Genomic DNA, 21,498 nt, shown 5'->3' with positions numbered 1-21,498 from the left:
GGTAAATGCTTCCTGAGAAAGTAATTTACTATTCTCATGTCTGCTTTTCTAATCTTGCACCTGATTTGAAAATTAGGCTTTGCTTTTCCTGATTTTTTTTTGTACATTATTAGTGTTACTGACCTCAAGTGTATCCTGAAAGATAATTTTGATTATCATGTTAGAAACAGGATGTAATACCACCTGTTTCTCCCAGATTTCTGTGTAGTGTTTGAACATCAGAACTAACTAGAACTGCTCAATTGGCTCCCGTGAAAGATACACAAGATAGAGCCTTGTGCTCGGTCTCACATGGCTTCTTCTGCTCGCCTACACATGCAATGGCCACTTCTACTCCAGTAAATGGGATATGCCCAGGGCTGCTGTCTGCCTCAGAGGCCAGCTCACACTGTTTCAGGTGCACACAGTTACAAAAAACTGGGGTAGCTGTATCCAGGTTGCATCTGGGAATGGCCCGTGACCTGTGCTGGCTGCTCAGCACTGCCCAGGAAGGCTTTGGAGAAGACCTGTCTGGGCTGGCCTTGAGATGCAGCCATGTGGGCAGGAGATAGGATTGTGTCCACAACCAAGATGGAGCTATTGATACTGTTCCTGAACTGTTGGTTAAGATTAATTTTAAACATAAGCCATGAGGTTTACAATTTGTTACTGTTATGTCTCATCAATTATTTTATGTCTGGAGGGATTCAGAGATCCTATTAGGTACTTGGGAAAAGGTCTGTGCACTTTCTGAGTTTTATGTTCCCTGCTTTGATAGTTTTCAGGTCAGAGTTCCACAGGCTGGCATTGTTACGTAAGAGAAAATACTGTCTTTTATCAGTTTTCAATTTGCCACATGTAATTTCATTACTTAAGTGCTTTGTTCTTGTCTTACAAAAGAGAGAAAATAATCAGCTCTAATTCTATGTGATGACAAATTTAATTTGTTAATAAACTGATAAGCAATAAGGGCTAGGGCAACAGGAAGCAGGAATAATAAGTGATTTCATAGACAACAATTGCACTTTCATATAAGTCTCTATACTAGCCTGTAAGGAGATTTTTTTCCCTACCATTTTATTATTCCTAGGTGTTCCAGCCAGTTCATCCATTTAAAGCATATGTTGCAGGACATAATGCATCAGCAAATGATGATGCAAGGCAAGCTGATAGGACTGGCCAGGGCATAGTACCCTCTTTGTCTCCTGGCTTCAGTGGCCAAACCCCAATTGTTGAATTATTTTGTGAGAGCACAATCTTGTCTTTCATTGAATTATAAAAGACTCTGCCAGGGTTATGTGCTATTTCCAGTCAGGAATATGGAGGCTTTAAATTCTTGCTGAGTACAACGAGTACTATGAAGATGAGGCAATGGGAATGATGCAGAATGGAGTCTTGAGTTTTTTAGTAGTGCTTAAAATAGTGATTCCTTACAAATCAACCAGAAGAGTCACATTTGCAAATGAACAATAACACAGATACAAAAGGTTCTTGCTGACTACAACTTTGTTGTACTTGTGCTCTGCAAAATACATCTGATTATGTATTGCAGAAATATGTAAAGTTTCACTCATATAAAAAGCTTTTAAATTTTTATTAAATAAAATATGCTGGTTGTATTACTGATGAGTCTATGCAGGTAATTTTACAGAAAAACTTGTAATGTTTATCCTGTTGGGAATTCTCTGTATTCTACAGCTATTAATAATAAAAAAAAATTTAGGAATGTTTTACAAAAACTATTTAAATTTTACTGACTTCCATTTTTTGATGACCCACACTACACTGCCTGGGATTTTCATGACCTTCAGTTTGACTGTTCAGTGTCTGGAGAAATTCAAAAAAACCCAAGGATGAATTGAAATATAGTTCTCTACACCCAAACTGTCCAGCATCAAAGCCTGCTACTGATGCCTTTGCAGAGCTGAAAGTTAGTGTAACATCCTACTAACAAAGGGTGGTGGGATGGCTTTGAACCCTACCCAGAGGAATAATGCTTATATGTTTAAGTGGGGAAGCCAGGGAATAAAAGGGCATTTTTAGAAAGTTCATGGATGACTTAGAATTAAACCTTGCTTTTCCTGGTCTTTAGACATAAAGGAACTTGGTAAGGAAATTCAAAGTCCAGAAGGAGTTATTTCATTGCAGTGTGGTGTGAAAAAAATCGACCTCCTTCTCACCAATGCAATCAGCATTACTTAATAAGATGATAGCCACATTTCCATATGCATCCTCTGTGTTTGAGAGTGGATCTCTCTCCCTGAATGGGTGTTTGCCAATGTTGGTCCCATTATTACCCCTTTCATTGGAAGGAAGTGGTCAGAACCAGAGAGTATGGCCCAGCCTTCGTCACTGCTCGGGTCTGCGCGGTGCCTCCCCTGTGCCTTCCAGACAGCAGCAGTTAGGGAGCCACGCTCTCCCGTTCAGCCTTGAGGGGGCTGCAAAGCTTCAAATGCAGGGCTCAAAGACAGCATTGTGCAGGAAAGGACTTTGAATAGTCGCTGAATTTTAAGTCCATGCTTAAATTCAAAGCGTATCTATGAGGTTATAGGATTTGCTCAAGGCTTTTGGGAATTTAGAGCTGCGCATGTTGTAGAAATACTAAAGTAGATATTGTTGCATATGATGATTACAAATCTGGGGGTTTCTGCATTTATACAAAATTCCAGCCATATTTCCAAGCAGTAGACCTCAACCTAGTAACATTGTTTGTGAAGGGGCAAACTTTTGTACACATCAGAATGAGTCTCACTTCCTTTCTATGTATGGCAGAGATAACATTTTATTTAACTTTTAGATCTAATGTTTAAATAGAATTGAGATTGTCTGTTTGATTTGATAGTTATAGTACCTGCAAACATTAAATTAGGTGTGGTGCATAGTAATTTTTTTATCAGCATAGTGTAGCAGAATAAAGATCTTTTTGAGAGATCATAAAGCTTCTACAATTTGGAAAGTAAATAAAGAAGTAAAAATAAGCCTGCCACATCTTCTCATTTAAACTTTCCCAGACTGTGCTCAATCAAAGTGTGGGTTGCTCAGAAAGCAGAGTAAATGGTTTGGTCTGCGAAGGCTCCAAAAACTGCTAGGCTTCCTGTTTTGCATAAACAAATTGAAGAGTTTTTATCTCATTACTAGCTTAAATGTGAGTGAGCAGAGCAGAGTATTACTTTATGTTCAGAGTGAATGGTGGGACATTTCTTATTTCATATCAATTTATATGCTCACACTTTGCATATGGACATTTTCCTAGATCTACAGATTGCCTTTATGTTAGAAATGGTTTCTAAGGTGAAGATAAGCCACTGCCCAAGCCTATGCCATAGGATAGCTGTTTTTGGTTTGGTGTTTGTGTCTTGCTGGAATAACACGGGTTTGTTTGTTTTGTAGCCATTCCAGCCCACCCACATCTTGGTGGTTTGGCCCTTCCTTGTGCTTGTCTGCAGGTGTGCCCATTGCTGACCTCATTCACCCATCTATTTGCAGTCATAAATACATCTAACCTAATGCTTGGCCATATTTGTGTTGTGATATCCTCGAAATAGAAATTAATTGCTTCTTACACAGCAAAACTTTTCTCCACTTAATGTTCATCAAACTAGGTGTCTTTTCATGCTGTGACACAAAATGATTGTAAAGTTTCTCTTTTACTTTGGGCATCACCACACACTTGCAAGTGCCTATGCTATGTCACCTGCCTCTGCTTTCTTAGTTCAAATTATCATCCTTGTTAGTATTGCCTTTTAAAATATATGTAAAGTGCTTTAAAGTTCTCAGGTGTCAACGTGAAAGAAAATTATAAATAATTCTGTACTGCTTTTTTATGTCCAAAGTGCTAGGCACTCCAGCTAAAATTTGCTGTGGTTTAGAATTGGCCTAATTCTGTCAGGCAGGGGAGATTTTGTTGTTCACTTGAATATGACTAGAGTTAACATAAAATATTTGAGGTTTTTTTCTGAAAATTCAATTCCAGAGCTACATAGATTTAATTCATATAAAAATTGTATCATCCACAGGGAGAAGTAGATTTAATTCTTATGCCAAAATGAAATCTAGCAGCATCCTGTTTTATGAGGGAACCTTTTAATTTATTTAAAAAAAACACTGGTAGTGTTTTAATACAACCCACCCCAGCTGTTATTGGTATCCTATGCTTCAGCTGTGAAAAGAAAGTTCCAATGCAAAGCATAGCTTAGTGTGAAAAAAACCTGCAAGTATGGGCTGTTTTCCCACAGTGACCTTGTTTTCATTTGATCCTAACCTTCACATATGTTGCATCTTTAAGGCTGAAATAGACACTGTTCCAAACAGGGTTGCTTTTGTGCTCTTATGAAAATTTTTGGTCAAACAAAATTTGTTGTCCAGCACTTCACCAAGGTTGATTAAGTGCAGAAATGAAAGCAGGTGGAGAGGTAGAACTCAAAACTCATGCCTGGGAAAGAAGTGCTGAGTGTAATAGGACAAAAGACAGGTTTTAGGGGTAAATAATGACAATGGAGAGAAGTAGAGAAGTATGAGAAATTAGAGGAAAATATTAATTTTAGCACAGATTTTGGAGGCAAATGCTGGAATGTGTTAGTCATTCAAAAAAAATTTAAAAAGAGAAGTACAAACGTATGGGATAAGATTAAATAAAGAATGTTTCCTTCCCAAATCTGCAGTTAGGCATTGTAGCTCTGTGTCTGGCTGTGGCTTTAGCTTCCTACATATGACTCATGAAAGTCGCTTTTAAAATTGTATATTTCAGTACTAACTGTCGTCTTGATGAGTTTGTATGGTGAAATTCAGTGCTGGGACTCTAGAGAGGTAAAATGACTCTAGAGAACAGAACAAACTGGACAATTAATTTTGTTTCATAAGATATGAGGTTCGCGTGTACGCATGACTGTTTGTATGGTGCAATCATTAGTGAGTCAGATATATTTTCCTTAGCCCCTTAGTTTTTGGGCAGTCTTCAGATGATTCAGGATGGTGTAGGAAAGATTAGAATAGGTTTTTTTCTGCCTCACACAAGTTAAAAGGTATGTATGTAAAATAGTGAGGAAATTCCTCGAAGAGAGTGAATGGTTTCATGGTTAGGAAAACCAGCAACTGTGAGAATGGGATTCTATTCCTGTTTTTAAGTTCTTATTAAAAGTGGTCAAATTACTTTGACCAAAATTTTCCATTGGCACTAAATAGCCGTCTTTGGATTTTCTACAGTGGGGCCAGATTGTCAAAGTGCTCTCCCAGCTACAGTTTAAAGTCGTTGGTCATGTGCTTTGCACATATAAAACCCAGTACAAATAGGAAGTAGTTAAGGAAAATCAGTAGTTTCATTTCATTGATAAGGGACTCAAAATCTGTGGAAAGTTCTTCCATTTTTGCCCATTATCTCCATGCCATGATAGGAAAAAGCCATTTCCCCTACAGTCTATTCTGCTTCTGAAGTCAATTAACATTTTTGAATCACTTAGATAACTTTGGTGAAAGCTCTAATTTGCTCCAGATTAATTTATTAATTCCCCTTTTCAGTTTAGTGTTGAAGTATCACACTAAATACTTAAGTATTCTTTACTGTAGGAAGTATGATTGTGACACAATAAAAATTGATTATGAAATGAAAACCATACTCCAGTGTATTCTCATGATGGAAACAAATGAATTGCCCAGTAAAGCTTTTAATTTAGGAAATGTTGAAATTAAGCCCTTGATTTCGCTGTCTGAAAAGGGGTTTGGTTTGGGAAAGGGTAGAGGGGGAGAAAGACAAAGATCTTTATTGTATAAAATATATTTAGACAGTGAATTTCCTTTGGTCTATGGTGGTAAAAATTACTTGACAGGCAGATTCTGGATATGTGGGGCTCCTAACCAGGAATATCATAGCTAAATTTGTTCCCACTAAAATCAATAAAATATCTTGGATTGCTTCTAGAAATGTTTGTGGTGTGTATTGCAACAAGTATTCATTCTCCACGGTTCAAAAGTGCTCTGGGCCAATGGGGTTGCAAAATATCTGTCAGTTTTGGCTGACATCCTAACGTTGCCACAGCAATTTTTCTCTTTAATGAGTAAAATAGGTGATGTTTACAGAAAAATAACTGTCTCATGAGAAGCTGTGCAAAACATTCCATTTAAAACCATTCTGTTTATATATAGTTTTGTTGTTTGTTTTCTTTTCTTTTTACTTACTACTGTGGACATTTGCATGAAAACAGGATATTTCTCCTTCAAATTGCAGTCATGGACAGAATAGCTACTATGCCAAAATGGAGCCAACCCACTTAAGAAAAAAACCCAACTGTTTCACCTACCAAATTTTTGTTTTGTTTATTCTGTGTATGCAAAGTTTCAAGCACTTATTATTCTCCCTAAATTTAGGGGCTTTTATTTTTGCATTAGTTCTGTAAAACCAACAAAGCAACATGGATATAGTAAAATGAGAATGCATTTCTGCAAAGATGAAATTATTTTAAAAAATTGTAAATAGCATTTATGTTTTAATATTTGCAGTGGAATAAGGGATAAAAGTATTTTTGTTATGTGTACTGTCTTTTTCTTTTTACACAGCCTAGAAACAATGATAAATGCTCAAGAGAGAGAGACAAATAGAAAAGCTGGGTCCTGTTTTTCGTTGCTGATGATCAATAGAATTAATAAACACAAAGAATATCAGAGTTCTCTCTGATGGACAAATTTGACTTTTCCAGTCTCAGGCTGAGTGTAATATTCTACCAATTATGGACATAGACTTTTACTGACAAGGAGCATATTTTCTCTGGTTTGGCAACATCTTGTAATGCCCTTCAGATCACTTTAGGTTTTCCAGGATGAATCAGTGTACATTACCACCCACGCTCCTGTATGTATTTACATCACCTAACACCCTAGTCCCTGGCTTCAGGTCCATCTGAGTGCCCAAGGAAAGTTCCCAACTGCCCAGAGAGCTCTGTGTCATTTGTTTCTCTGGCAGGAAAGAGAAGGAGTGAGTGAGGTGTGCTGCCAGATCCTCAGCTCCTGCAAGCCCTCATCCTAGCAATCAGGGTCCTGGGCCATAGAGCCATTCCAGCTGGAGACAGCTCCAGCCAGAGCCGTCTTACAGGTGCTCTGCCCTGTAGAGGCTCTCTCACCCTGGACTAGGAGACTGTCTGCAGTGGCTTGTGGCACAGAGCATGCTTTTCCTGTTCCTCCTCCTCTCAGTCTAAGGTGGGTCTCTGAAAACTGACACCTATCTCTGCAAAATCCACTGGATTTGTACAACTGCAGGATTTATAGTCACCGTACTAATAAGTAGATATTCCCTCTACTAATACGTAGATATTCCCTGGAACACCAGGGTTGCAGAGCAGGTGAGCATAGTTTTCTGACTGTAAAGATTTGAAGGGAAATTAAAAATGGGTAGGCTTTTGTTTGTACTACACAGATCAAGTTTTCAAATTCCAGGAACACCACTGCTTCCCAAAAGCTACCTGCAAGTCTTTCAGACAATCTTTTTTTTTTTCCTCATTTGAACAAATAAGTGTCCAACGGAGCTTTCCTACGGAACTAGCCTGCATTTGGCTCTGAGAGCCCAAACAGTATCTTTACCTCATTGGGGCCAAATGAATTCATGCTTTGCAAGTAAAACATTATAAAAACTCTGTAAAATATACCTCTCAATTCTAACTGCAGATGTAAACTGCATTTTTGGCATGCAACTTCACAGAGTGAGGGTCTATTTGCTTAGGCCAAACATCATTTAAATGTGACTGAAAAATATGAGGACCTTGTCTGGAAAGAAACATCAAGGGGTTTTGGGAGAAATTAGTTGCATTTATTCCTATTTTATAACCATTCTATGTAATTAACACTCGACAACTTTTAAGTTGTTTTTCATTTGGGCAACTCATAATGCATATTTTTTCATCCTTGTAGAACTTGACACGGGATTGTGGCTTGATGAAATGTTTGCCAAGTAAATCAGGATAAACGTGCCAGTTAGTTTCTTTGGTTATCTCTTAGTGATATTCAGTTCCCACCTATTTTGTTCAGTGCTGCTTTGGCAAGCTGTTACAGATTTTAGCAACAGCCAGTTCACAGTAATTATATCATATAATACACTAAGTAAATATATAATAAATGAGCAAATGTTAACCAAACAAGAAATGCAACCCTGGGGACTGCAACTGGGCTTGAAATTGTCATGGGTAAACACAGCAGGTGAGCAAAGGAGTATGACAAATAGGGTAAGAATTTCTTAAAGCCTGACTGCCACAAATATGTCAATGGAGCTGAGTCAGCATGGGAAGAACACAGTGGTTTACTGTTGATTCAAAAGCCAGTAGCCCAGTGCTACCCTTCTGGGTGATGTGGAATGCATCAGCTGGAAATGCAGATGACTAACCTTCAGGGACTGCTGCTTCTGCTGCTCTTCAGCCCAACTCTTGTGCTGCTCGTTTCCAGGGACACTTCTCTGGAAACAGCAGCGTGTCATAGAGCTGCTGGGATGACCTACAGCCAGCATCAGACAAGCAGCCAAAAAATGTGAATGATACCAGTCCTTTTAGAAGTTGCAGTTTTAGAATTTGCCTTTCTGAATTGAAAAACATTGCTTTCGCTTTGCCTTTGTCAGGTCAATATAAATGGTAAATATATACATCGTGTGCACAAATTATTATTTAGCAATATAATTTATATTTCTTTGCAATAGGAATTCTTATATAAAATATGATTTTCGCTATACTATTTCTCCAACATTTTCCCCACTAGAAACAATGCCTTTTTCTGCCTTTCTTTCTCCCATCTCTATTTTTCTGTGTAGAAATACATTCAGTTATTGTGTTGATGGTTGCTTTACTCTCAAGTTACATCTCTGCCTGACCTCCAGCTTTTCTCTGTTTTCATCATCAGCTCACGGATGCTATGACTGTAGGACCGTGCTAACTGACCCCTCTGGAGTCTTCACTTCTCCCTGCTTCCCCAGTGACTATCCCAACAGCCAAGCATGCAAGTGGATCATCCGAGCACCTCATGGATTTATCATACAGCTAACATTTATTGATTTCGACATTGAAGAAGCTCCGGGCTGCATTTATGATTCACTGACATTAGACAATGGAGAAAGCCCAATGAACCTTTGTGGCATCACTGCCAAGGGATTATCCTATAATTCAACCGGAAATGAAATGATTGTGTCATTTAAAAGCGACTTCAGTATCCAGAAAAAAGGCTTTAATGCCAGCTATGTACGAAGTAAGTAAGTCCAAATCATTTCATCCCATTATAGATGTTAAAAGGAAATGTCATATAAGGATTAGAATGACACTTCCCAAGGGAATCAAGTCCTCCATGAGAAGAGAATGAATGGGTGAGGCTGCACTTTACAGGGTTGTCTTGTATCTTTTATTAGCTAATTTATTTTTCTTTGAATCAAAATTATTTTATTGCAGGACATGACAAGAAGTGTGTTAGAAAAACTTTTCACATGCAAAGACTTTAAGCCTAACAGTTCTCTCCCTGTCAATTTATATTGGAGGATTTGGAAGCAAGATACGTGTCCCCCAGATCAGCACTCATGCAGAGGGACGTAGAAACCTAAAGCAGAGCTTGAGAGGGAACTTAGTTGAGCCAAAAAGATCAGCCTGGACCTCTGGCCCATTGTAACTCCCAGCAGTGGGGAGAAGCTTGTGCAGAAAGCAGAACTTCGCAGAGTTCACCCAGCCTCTGGAACAAACTCCCAGGGATGAACTGACGTTGCAAAATGGCCACCTGTCATTCCAGTTCCTTGACCTTTCATTCCCTTCCCTAAATACGTAACAATGGTTTTAAAGGTTTTAAAAAGACACTCATGCTTTTTTCCGTAGAAGATAAGCGTACAAATCATTTCTGATTGGTGTTTGGCTTTTTGTTTAGCACATTCATTAGAATTAATTAGACAGTAAATTAGACAGTAAAGGACAGTGAGGGAACAAAGGGCATTAGGAGAGGCCTCACGTGTGGCTCCCTGTTCATTCCATTTCAGGGTTATAGTTTCCAGTTGCATGCTCTCAGTAGACTTTCTTTTTGTAGTGGTTGCACACCTTAAACTGAACACTAGTGTTGCATTTAGCCTTCATATTATTGTAGCACAGTTATGTTTTGCAGGTTGGCTGGCTATAAAAACACAGAGCATGAAAGTTTGGCAGTTCTCTCTTCATTCACAAACACTTGTTCCTCATGATTACTTAAAATATTTATTACACATTTCATATATTTTAAAATAATTAAGATCATAAATCCCAGGAATCATAAGACAAAAGTAGGCATGATTATGTTATCAAAATCTGTATGCAGTCCAGAAAAGAGAAAAGGTAACGTCACAGAGGAGTGAAAAATACTTCTCTCTACTGAGGTCCTTTCATGCTGACAAAATAATGTAGTAATAGTTGTAGGAGGACCTTATATGTGTTCTTATGAAAGTCAAAGCAAATTTTCTGAAAGGCTTCTCTATTTGAAGTTAACAAAACTCTTGCTGTATTGTACGAAGGTGTAAAATCAAGTGGATCAGAAAAAATCATGTGCAGTTAAAATATTTTTTTTCTTTATTCTTCTTTAATATTTTAATGTTGAAGTGTCACCGTAAGAGATCAGTTACAACTGGAATTAAAAGATGAAATGTTGACCTCAGCTGTGTTTAGTAAGGAGAGGAAAGGTCTACAAACATAGGCAGAGAAACCCTTCTGTATATATATATACCTACATTAATGTATTGTTATGGAAGCAAGAGTATTACCTCCATGACAAATAGAACCTTATGCTCATGGATAGTACCATCAAAATTAAATGGTCTTGGAAGAAGGCCTTTTATTTTGAAAAAGAAGGCTATTTTCCAGTGTGAATAAAAGTATCAAAGACCTTAACCAGTGACTTATATTTTAATGTTTCACATATATGTTAGTTCAGAAGCTCTGTGTTAAGGCTTGCTGTTAAGCACCTAGGTTGAAGCTGGCTTCATTTGGTTTTGTTACTCCAAATGTGTAACTTTCACCTGACATCTTGATTTTGACTATGGATGCTGGGAGAGCTGTCTGCTAGGGCAAATTATGCCTATATTCTACTTATCAGTTGTAGAATTGTGCAATTATGTTTCTTTCAGAACATTACAGACAGAGGTCATAGTAAAACTTAACCTGGAAATGGATACAAGAAAAGGGTCTTGGAAAAGGGATCATAATGTACTGCTTTCCTTTCAAGTTATAAATGCGTGTGGAAAATAGGACATCAATGTACACACACTGAAATGGCAATGCATCCACATGGCAGATGTCAGTACTATGTTCTGCTATGCTTGCAAAGAGTTCCCAAAGCCATCCAAAAGGCTGCACACCCCTACACTTCAGGTCATGTAACAAATTGCACACCCCTCACTTCACATGAAGTTTCAAAGCTTGTACTTCAAGCTGGCACCATCTTTAACTACTAAAAATGTGATAGGGGACCAAAAGCATTAATTTCTCCCAGAACAAGAGGAATGCTGTTGTATACTTTTTCCATTTCTCAGAAATTATAATTTTTATATAAAAATAAAATTAATTTGTTTGTTCCACTTTGAATTTCACAAAGTAATGCAAAATTGGAAAGTAAAAGGCCATTCAAATACACAAAATTTGCTATCTAAAAATGTAGTTTAAAAGACATTAGTGATACATACATCCTAATATACAGGATGGATACAAGACAAAATACATGTGGGGAAAGACAGACATAAGAGAGTGATTTGTAGGCAATTAGTTTGGGAATAGAACAGCTTCTGTGTGACTGCTCAGTTTTATGTAAGTTTCAAACCGAGTTTTGCAGAGTCCTGTTGTCCATATTGCTTCCCAATAGCAGATGGATGGGCCATATCCTCAGCTGCAGTAAACCAATCCAGCTTTGCCAGTCTTTGGGGAATTGTGTCAGTTTACACCAGCTGAAAAGCTGTCATGGTAAATAATTTCCTAGTAACAATTAACTATGTAGGTAATAACTCCACCAGTAAGTAGCAGTCAGTCACCAAAAGGGGAGGAAGGAGAGCCAACAGACCTGTGTTAGTACAGAAATGCTTGAGGCAATTTAGCATACTTAAGCAGGACTACAGTAGCCTAGATTAAAAGCACAATTTGCTGAGGTAGTAAAAAACCCTCCCAAACATACTTGGTATGTGGACACTTGTGGACCTCATTTAAGTTTGATACATTTCTTCCAGCTCCAGTGACAGGGCATATGAAAGTGGGAGAGCTAGAAAGAGCAAAATACACCCCCTAAAGCTCCAAACTATACTGAAAAGCCCATCAGCTGGCAGGAGATCAGTGTTCCCTGCAAGGGATTGTAAAGCAGAGCCTAAGGACTCCTTGCTTGCTTATGTGTGAAGGGGTGTATGAGATGTGAGACAGTGAGATGCAAATAAGGCAGATGTTTGTACGTTCTTCATAAGAGAATGTGTCAAAAAACCCCATGTCCATTGAAATGCAGTTATCACAGAACAGTCTGAGTTGGAAGGGACCCAGAAGAATCATCAAATCCAGCCCTGGAGTGAATGGCCCATACAGGAATCCAACCCACAACCCTGCCTTTATTAGCACCACCCTCTAACCAACTGAGCTAATCTCAGAATCTTACTAAGAGAAAAAATTTAACACCATTCTGAAAGTATTCTGAAACACTTGGATGAGTATTCCAAGAGTATATGTATATTCTTCCTCAGAGAATTACCAGTTTCTCTGATACTGACATTTAAATTCATCAGTGTGATGACTGACTATGCAACAACAACCAGGAAAGAGATCTGCACTTAAAATTGGGGACAGGATTCAGTTTTCTCCATGTGGACTAAATACTTGTCAGTTTTGTCTTTTCAGTATATGGGGAACCTGCCAGTGGTTAAATCTGTACAATGAATACAGCAAAACTGAGTAGACTTCTTCAGTACAGGAGCAAAGTCCTTCCCATTTTTTTCTCTTTCTGTACTGTTTAAATGTGACCAGGTGGTCCATAACTTTTGTGACCACCTGGTCTGGATAGGGCTCATATGAATAACCTTTCCTCTTTTTCAAGTCTTGAATCCTTATGCTTCTTCTGGAACACTTTCCATGTTATGTAAAGGAGATTACAGTATAATTAACCTGCTAAAAAATGGCCCTGTTTTCAATGGAGAGTTGAACGCATTTTCTATCTATAAAATTGTTACAGCATGCTTTTTCCCTTGGGAAAAAAATAAATTTATTCTGGAAGTAAATCCAGTAACTATAAAAGCCCAGTATTTTTCTCCCTTCCCTCCCATTATGCAGTTGCTGGGTTGGCAGATAATGTGTAACGCTTTATGTTATTTTACTGTGCAATATATCGGTCAAATTATGTTCTTGTGTATATCCAAATATGGTCGTTTGGAGCTCAGAGTCTTTGCAAGCAGCTGGCAAAGGGAACTTGCAGTACCACAGACAACACACAATCCGTATACATCATATATTTGCGTCTTTTCCTGGGTATGGCGTGACAGTCACCCTGCCTTCACGTCTCACACTCTCATATTTGAAAGGGTTTTATTTCATTCTGAGAAGAGAATAGGTGTAGTAATTAGTCTAATTGTTGTGACATCACTGAAAAATCCCAGAGGAGACTTGGAATTAACTACTTGTGGCAGTTATTCTTCAGGTTCTGCAAGGAACAGTTTAAGAGGTAGCAGACATTTGTGGGAGATACGGGTCTGAGGCAGAGCTGAGGAGCCACAAGGAAAACCAAGCGCTGTTGCAATCTGTACCAGACACCTTTGCATGTCTGGTGGATGGAAACTTTTCTGTGGTGAAATTTGCTGGAAGAATTGTGCTGCCATAAATATGCCAATAAAACTGAGCATATTAATATTTTATTTTGAAAAATAATGTTCTCAGAAATACAGTGAACAGAGTTGTCATTCATGTACTCATGGAGAAAAAGTATGTCATGTGATACTTTCTCATTTGGTGGCTGCCATTTTGCCCATGTAAATGAGAATACTTAACAACAATTAGAGCAATTCTGCCTAAATACCCTTAGAGCAATACATAAATTGCTGTAGGATTAGAAATTTCTAGATACTTGTGCAAAGTCCAAAACTGCTGATCCAACTGTTAGCAAATAGGGAACAGCTTGGATAGAAATATTCATGAGCACACGATTGCAGTACTCGACCAGAAAGCTGCTGGGGACAAAATGGGGAGATGCAGAAATACCCATTAGCTGAATTCAGCAACAAAAGGCTTCAGTTTGCCAAGGAATGTAATGGGGAATGTCTTCTATTGCAATACTTAAGGAAGGCCTGAATTTCACTGGTGTAATGCAGTCATGCAGACAAGTAATTAAAATAGTATATCTTAAAAGCAGGCCTTACTGTGTTTTTCAAATAACTGGTTTATTCCATTGCTTAATGCATCCTTACTAGATGAATGAGAAGTAATTTTTATTAAGTGAGATGAAGCAGAGTTGGAGGTTGGTAGGTAATATGTCCTAATATTGCTGTTAACACAACTTATGGGGTGGTTAACTGGGTGTCACACAGCATTCTCTGTGCCATTGAAAGGATTTCTGCATATTTTCAGCTGAGTACACTCCCAAGTCAAATTTCCCTTGGTGTGTGCTGTTGATATATTACAGTGATAAAAACGACCCCATGAACGTTTGATTTAGTGAAGGCTACTTTAACCCCTGCTACCAGTCTGCCTTTACTCCTATAGGATAACTCTTTTTTTTCTTTTTTTTTTGCTAATTTACTTATCTGCTCTTGTTTCTAGTTGCCGTGTCCCTGAGGAATCAGAAAGTCATCATTCCCCAGGTTCCTGACGTCGATACTGTGTCTGTGGCAGAGACCGTCTCAGTGCCAGAGCTAAGACAGTTTACACTGTGCTTTGAAGCCACCAAGGGCAGCAGTGATGATAACGATGACTGGAAGGTTTTCTCCTACACTGATCCATTGCTGAGAGAGCTCTTCAGCTTCGGAAAGACCACAAAGGGCCATTTTCTGTCCATCTCAGGCACACAGTGCATCCTTAAGAATGCATTGCCCCGAAGTGCAGAGTTTTTCACAGGAACCTTTCAACAGCTGTGTGTTGTTTGGGATGGCTTCTCGGGCACTATAGGTATATATGCCAAAAGCAGCTATCATGAAGTGAACTGTCCTGAGATCTTTGACAAAGTTATCCCTGGAAATGGGAGGCTGGTGCTGGGCTCTAACAGCAATGAAGTGAGCTCTCTAAATGGGGACATTTACAACTTCCGCCTCTGGAATTTCACCATGAATGCGCAAACGCTGGCCAACCTCAGCTGCGACGTGAAAGGAAACATTGTAGACTGGGAAAATGAATTCTGGAGTATTCCAACTTCAGCACTGAAAGCAGAAAACAATTTGAGTTGTGGTGAGTATGCCTTGCCAAAACTTTTTTTTGGTTATTTTCCCCCCACAATTCTATATTGTGAACATATCACATAATAAGATGGAAAAAAAATAACAGCATTACCATTAAAGAAAAAATAGCAACGTCTTACCTTTATTGGAGTTTAGCTCAACTCTTACCATACACAGAGGCTTTGCAAGGGTATGGAGTTGGTTCCTTAAAGGAGAAGTACAAGTCCACTAAGTGTATTGAGTTGCTGCTGGAAATTATCTGCAGATCAAAGATTTACTAAATACTCCTTGTTGGCTCATAAGAAAGGGGGATAATGACAAATACCTGCTAGCCTCAGATAAGATTACTGTGGTCTCTAGAGGAAAAAATGTATGTTAGCTAATTAATTACTAAACATTTTTGTACCTGTCCTTTGGTGCTTTGATTAGCCAGAGGAGCCCATGCTAGCCTTGTGCTGTATATGCAGAGCTAGCAAAAGCAGTGACAAAAGCAGTGCAGAGGAGACAGGAAACTAGAAGAAAATATTAAACTAGAAGAAATGGACAGGAATAAAGTGTTTGAGATCAAAATCATGAGATCTTTTTCTTCATGATGACATATTATCCACCCTTTTTTTAACTGGTACTTACTGAAGGTGTTTTTTCCTGTAGATTACTGCAGAAGATAAATTTCAATACATTTACTAACCTATTCTCATTTTATGGCTCAGACACTTGATTCACATAAATGTCTTGGAGTATTTTTTGTTTATGTGACAGAGAATCTGTCAGCATTCTGAGAATCCTTAGTTTAGAAGGGAAGCTGCCATCACTAAGGCATGCTAGTTTCTGTATCTAATAGTTCAGGAGAGATTAAGTTGGCTAAAAAAGCTGCTTTGCTTGCTTTATTGTATTCACATAAAAGTGTGGGAGACTCTTTCACAGCTATAACTACTGAGAAAGATCTCAATATGCCTCTGCTAAAAAAAATTAAGCAGCACCTGTATAAAACCACAAGCAACTTAGGTGCCTTCACCTTTCTACAAGAACAAGAAAAGGGCTGATCTGACCACGACTGATGAAGGTGTTCTGGACAAAAAAAAAAGGTGTTTCTATTTCATCGGTGCAAACTGATCTATCAGTTGAAATAGAGAATGACTGATAGAGAATAATTTCCCAGAAAATTGTACTCTTACACTGTTACACCATGACACTTTCACCAAACAACCCATCTCTGCAAAAGCTGCAATCTCATTTCATTTTGACTGGAGTAGGAGTCTTGTTCTTCCTTCTGTGAAAGACTGTACAATCCTAAAGCACAATATAATATCACAGCTGTGGTCATAGAAATAATAGAATTATTTTAATTCCACAGCTTTATTCCTTGGGATGTGAGTGATCAGTAGTTTTCCTGCAGCAGAACATTGTTTTAGAAAAATTATATTAGTGTTCCTACTTTACGCCTGGTATCTATACAAATCATTTAAAATATATCTACATATAAACATTGTTGTTGCCTCTAAATAAGCGTATGAGGAAACTGACTCACTAGCCAGTCTTTTTCTTTCTTTGATATGAAATCACCCTCTGTGATACAGGCTTGCCTGAGCTAGAATATTCCTAAAAGAAAATTCTGGGTGCAGTGCCATTTCAAAGATGGTTACTAATACCAGAGATGAAATTGTTAGAATTGTCTTCCCTTCCTCCTCTCAAGTAAAAGCCTTCTTTGTAAAACCAGCCTTCAACAGGAGAGTTGATGAGTCAGGCTATCAACCATGAATAAACCACTGACATTGGGGAGCTGACTCTGATTAGGCTTCATTTAGCAGCACTGAAAGGATTTATGCAGCAAAGGGTTTTTCACACAGCTCCAATAATGCTTCATCAGGAAGTGGCCTGTAACTTAAAAAAAAGTAAACCAAGCATTTAGCAGTGATCTCAACATATCTTTGCCTGAACAGTGCTTACATTTTCAAAGGGTATTATTTTCATGGTTTTTCAGACAAAGCTTTTACAAGTAGATTTATGGAGCATAAAACACTGGCAAATTGTTTCACAGTTTGTTTCACAAATCTTTTCACAGTTTTACCTTTTATTAGTTTATTCCTTAGAGTAATGTTTTCACAGCTGTGCAGTTGTGGTGGGGTGTTTGTGTAAGACTTGACAGAATTATGTTTTTATTGCCATACCTTTGTGCAGATTGCATTTAAAGGTATGCATACACAGCCTAGGTATCTGGACTTATTTTAAAACAAGTAACCTAGGTAATGATAGAAGTATGGCTATTGACCACCAGTTCAGAGTTCAGTGCAGGCAAACTGAGGAACATTTAATCAGCTTCTGGTTCTGATTCTGAAGCCTGCACTGGCTACAGCTATAGCAGGATACGATCTACTCATTTTAAGGGTAACGTGGCCTCATATCTGTCCATGCCTGCAACTGGGTTTTTTTCATGGGCATTTCTTGGGCCCTTCATTCCCAAAGGCCAAAGAAATCCTTTATTTCACTCTCAGATTTAACTCAGTGTGGGATGTGTCTGCCTTAGGCAGCTGGACAATGTTTCAGGCTAAGATAATTGCTCTCAGTGCTGTTTATGGATAGCGGAATCAAAAAGGCTATTCCACAGGTCAGTGCATCTCATGCTGGAAAAGATGTCTCAGTGAAGTCAAAGTTCTTTTGCTGTAGGAGGGCCTGTTCCTCTCCACTGACTATAAAGTCTAGCATGACAAGCAGATATGGATGTCTGAGTTTTAGACATTTGAACTGAGATATATCACACAATGTGTCTGTAATACAGGTTCATGGGGTCACAAGTGCTGTCAGCAAACCTGCTTCAGAACGGGCTCCTGTCTTTGTGGGTCCACAGGTCCTGCCAGGAGTCTTCTCTGGTGCCAACTTTCCAAGGGGTAACAGCCTCCTTCAGGCATCAACCTGCTCGAGCATGTGGCCCTCCACAGGCTGCAGGTGGATCTCTGCTCCACCATGGACCTCCATGGGCTACAGGGGCACGGCTGCCTCACCATAGTCCACACCATGGGCTGCAGGGGAATCTGAGCTCAGGCACCTGGAGCACCTCCTGCCCCTCCTTCCTCGCTGGCCTTGGTGTCTGTGGGATTTTGCTCTCACACGTCCTCACTCCCCTCTTGGCTGCAATTGCTGTGCAGTAACTTTTCCCCTTTTTAAAATCCATTATGCCAGAGACACTACCATTGCTGCTCACAGGCTCAGCCTTGGCCAACGCATCCATCTTGGAGCTGGCTGAAAATGGCTCCACTGGACAAAGGGAAAGGTTCTGTGAGATGCTTCTCACAGAACTGCCCCTGTAACCCCCTTGCTTGCCATGCAGATTCAATGCAATAGTCTTTTGACTTAAATGTTTCGTAAATTTGGATTTGATTTTTTTTTTAACTTCACCAAATAAAATCACAATCTTGTTTTAAATGCTCAGTTAAGAAAATATGAACATTCACGGTATTTCCAGCCAACTCTCAGGTCATCTTTCCATGTTACACAACAGGGGTGAAACTTAGAGTAGATTTTGATATTGAGTGTTTAATAATTGCAAATTTATTTTGGGAGAAAAACTCTACCTCATGCAGAGGGTAGTACACTCACTTGGAACATCCTTCCTGGAGTTCTTAAAAAGTGTACCAAGAAAGTGAATTTTTCTGTATCTCTTGATCCATTAAAAAAAACCTGGTGAAATTTAATATTTGTTGAGGATCACTTGTTTCAATTGCACCCTATATTTTTTGGCAATACATGTAGTGGTATCTGTGGTGTGATACAATTTCTGTGTCAAAGCTCCATGCTTCATTTGCTCCTTGCATCACAGGGAATATTTTCTTAGCTTATCTTTACAAGTTGGTGGGTGGTGGCTATTTAATTTTATAGAGGGATAATGTGTTTCATGAGAGAACCTCATTGAGTCAATATGATTCTGAAGTGGTAAAGCAAAAGCCAAAAGGGCAAAACTCCTCGTGGGTTCACATTTTGCCAGAGCACTATGATCCCTTTATGTTCAACATAGTGTGCAAAGGCAGCTGTATCTGCAGCTGAACCTCTGGGATACGTGAAGTGTAATTAATGCAGTTGCACCAATTCTTTTTCAGTAGTCATTCTTATGTGCCTTGATTTTGTCTCCAGATCATCAAAGTGTAATGCTTGTTGTTATGAATAATTCTGTAGAGATACAGACTTATAACATTATCTGTTTGTAAATCATGCATACCAGAATATTAATCACACCCTCGCCCTGGGCAGAGGAACAAGTTTAATCACCTTTTATCTGGTTGGTGTCTGTCACAGGCAGATTACTCAGAAGTGTGTTCTGGGTTGCCTGTGCTGCAGCAGCAGAGAGTAGTTGCTGCTCCAAGGCACGCGTTGTTATGAAAATCACATAAATCCCATACTGACCCCTTTGCTTAAACCCATTTCACGGAGCACACACAAGCTGCATTCCTTTAACGTGATGTTATTTAGTGAAAGCTAAGAAAACCACAGGAGGATACATAAGTGACTCTAACTTGCAAGTCAGCAGGGTTTTCAGGGATCCCTGAGCCGCAACAGAAACTGAAAACTCGCAAGTATTACAGGCAAATGGCAGTGTCAGTTTTTCCACTCAGAGAAATTAGGAAGAGGAATGTGCACAATATAATGTGTTTTAGGCACAGCAACTAACCCTTTCTAAATTATTTGATTTTGTCTTTTAAAGGCTCGTATCTAATTCCCTCTTCTTCAATTGAACCAACCAGTTGTGCAAACCTAGGAAGTCTTTGTCAAGGTAAGAAACCCAGATCCTTTTCACAGTTTCATCTTCAGGAAATCTTTATTTGCCTTGGGGTTTTATTCCATTTCTTTGTTATTATCATTTATAAAAGGGTGAGTGGCAATAAAAAATAGCAAGGAAAGGAATTCTGTAGTCTCATCAAGTATGTGGGTGTCCTGTATGTACAATATGTGGAAAAAATGTGATCACTCCCTTTTTTCCAAATAGTCTCCATTATATCAAAACTGAATTAATTGACTGCTTTCAGTTCTTTCTCCACCTCTTTTCCTCCTGCACATTTTCACAGTAAAATATTAACCAGTATAAGTAGTAGGTAAATCTGTAAAAAAAAAAAAAAAAAAAAAAAAAAAAAAAAAAAAAAAAAAAAAAGCAGATGTAAACAAAGGAACTAGCTTTTATTCAGGTTTTTTTTTTTCAATAAGCTATTTTGAGGCTAGATACTTTGAGATTAGTAGGTAAAATAGTTACCATCAAACTTCAAAATTTGGCAGCTTTTAGAGAAACACATACAACGTCACTTAATGATGAATTAATAATGTAAAAGTCACCCCATATAAAAATTCATTAGCTGTTTTTAAAGTTCAGCTCAGTTGAAGGCAAGGAATGGGTGAATCCCACAGATTTCCATGTCACATGAATCAATGGGCATGCAAGGATGGTTAATTTGTACTGTTCTGCTCAGATGCTGAAGTTCCATAAAGAGTGCTTGAAATGAGCAACATCAACCCATTTCCACAATGCCTTCACAAACACAGGCCTTACAATGTGCACACCTGCTGTGTTAAACTTTAATTACAGCTGCAACAGCACCAAAAAAATCTAACTTTGTAACCCCCTTCCAGCTGAATGGTGGAAGAAAGAGACAGGAGAAAATGAAATATAAGAGGAGAACAAGAAGTCTCAGAACTTTTTCAAAACCAATATTTATAAGTAAATCAGATTTAGTTTAAAAATAAAAGGAAATGCACTCTGCTTGAAAAGCCAGTAAGAGATCTATGTCACTTTTCAGTGTACTTTTCCTAGATTTTCCTGAGGTAAATTTGGTTCAGGTTCTTGGAGCATTGTACAGGTCTCCACAGGGAAATTGAAATGCCAATAATGTCCATAATCAGATTTTAAACAGTATTTTACAGGCATCATATTCACAAAGCACAGTATGACCTAAATAATACTACTCAAATAGTTTGGGTAAATGAGGCATCCACAATTATTCAATATTTGTGTTTTCATATGTAAAGGGTACCACTGTATGGATATCTTTGTCCATTCTTTTGGAAGCTCTCAGAGTGTTTTCCTTCATTAAAATGGCATGGTATGAAAGGGAGAGAATATCTTTCATAACATCAGCTAATATGGCTGCGGAAATGGACACACTTTCAGCTAAACAAGCCTGCTTTTC

General features: G+C 38.5%; 1 protein-coding gene across 6 annotated transcripts in view; it reads left to right on the top strand.

Annotated features, from left to right (window-relative positions):
* ADGRG6 (adhesion G protein-coupled receptor G6) overlaps positions 1–21,498 on the top strand; it is a 109,283-nt gene that overhangs the window by 33,122 nt on the left and 54,663 nt on the right. For 5 of the 6 annotated variants that reach the window (XM_063390246.1, XM_063390248.1, XM_063390247.1 and 2 more), the window contains exons 3-5: positions 8,848–9,189; positions 14,721–15,341; positions 20,025–20,093. In XM_063390246.1, coding sequence (XP_063246316.1) covers positions 8,848–9,189; positions 14,721–15,341; positions 20,025–20,093 — 1,032 coding nt within the window. The remainder of the gene's footprint in view (positions 1–8,847; positions 9,190–14,720; positions 15,342–20,024; positions 20,094–21,498) is intronic. The other variant, XM_063390252.1, reaches the window with a different exon arrangement.

Source organism: Prinia subflava, chromosome 2 (assembly GCF_021018805.1).
Source record: "Prinia subflava isolate CZ2003 ecotype Zambia chromosome 2, Cam_Psub_1.2, whole genome shotgun sequence".
NCBI classification, from domain to species: Eukaryota; Metazoa; Chordata; class Aves; order Passeriformes; family Cisticolidae; genus Prinia; species Prinia subflava.
This window is presented reverse-complemented; position numbering and strand designations above follow the sequence as displayed.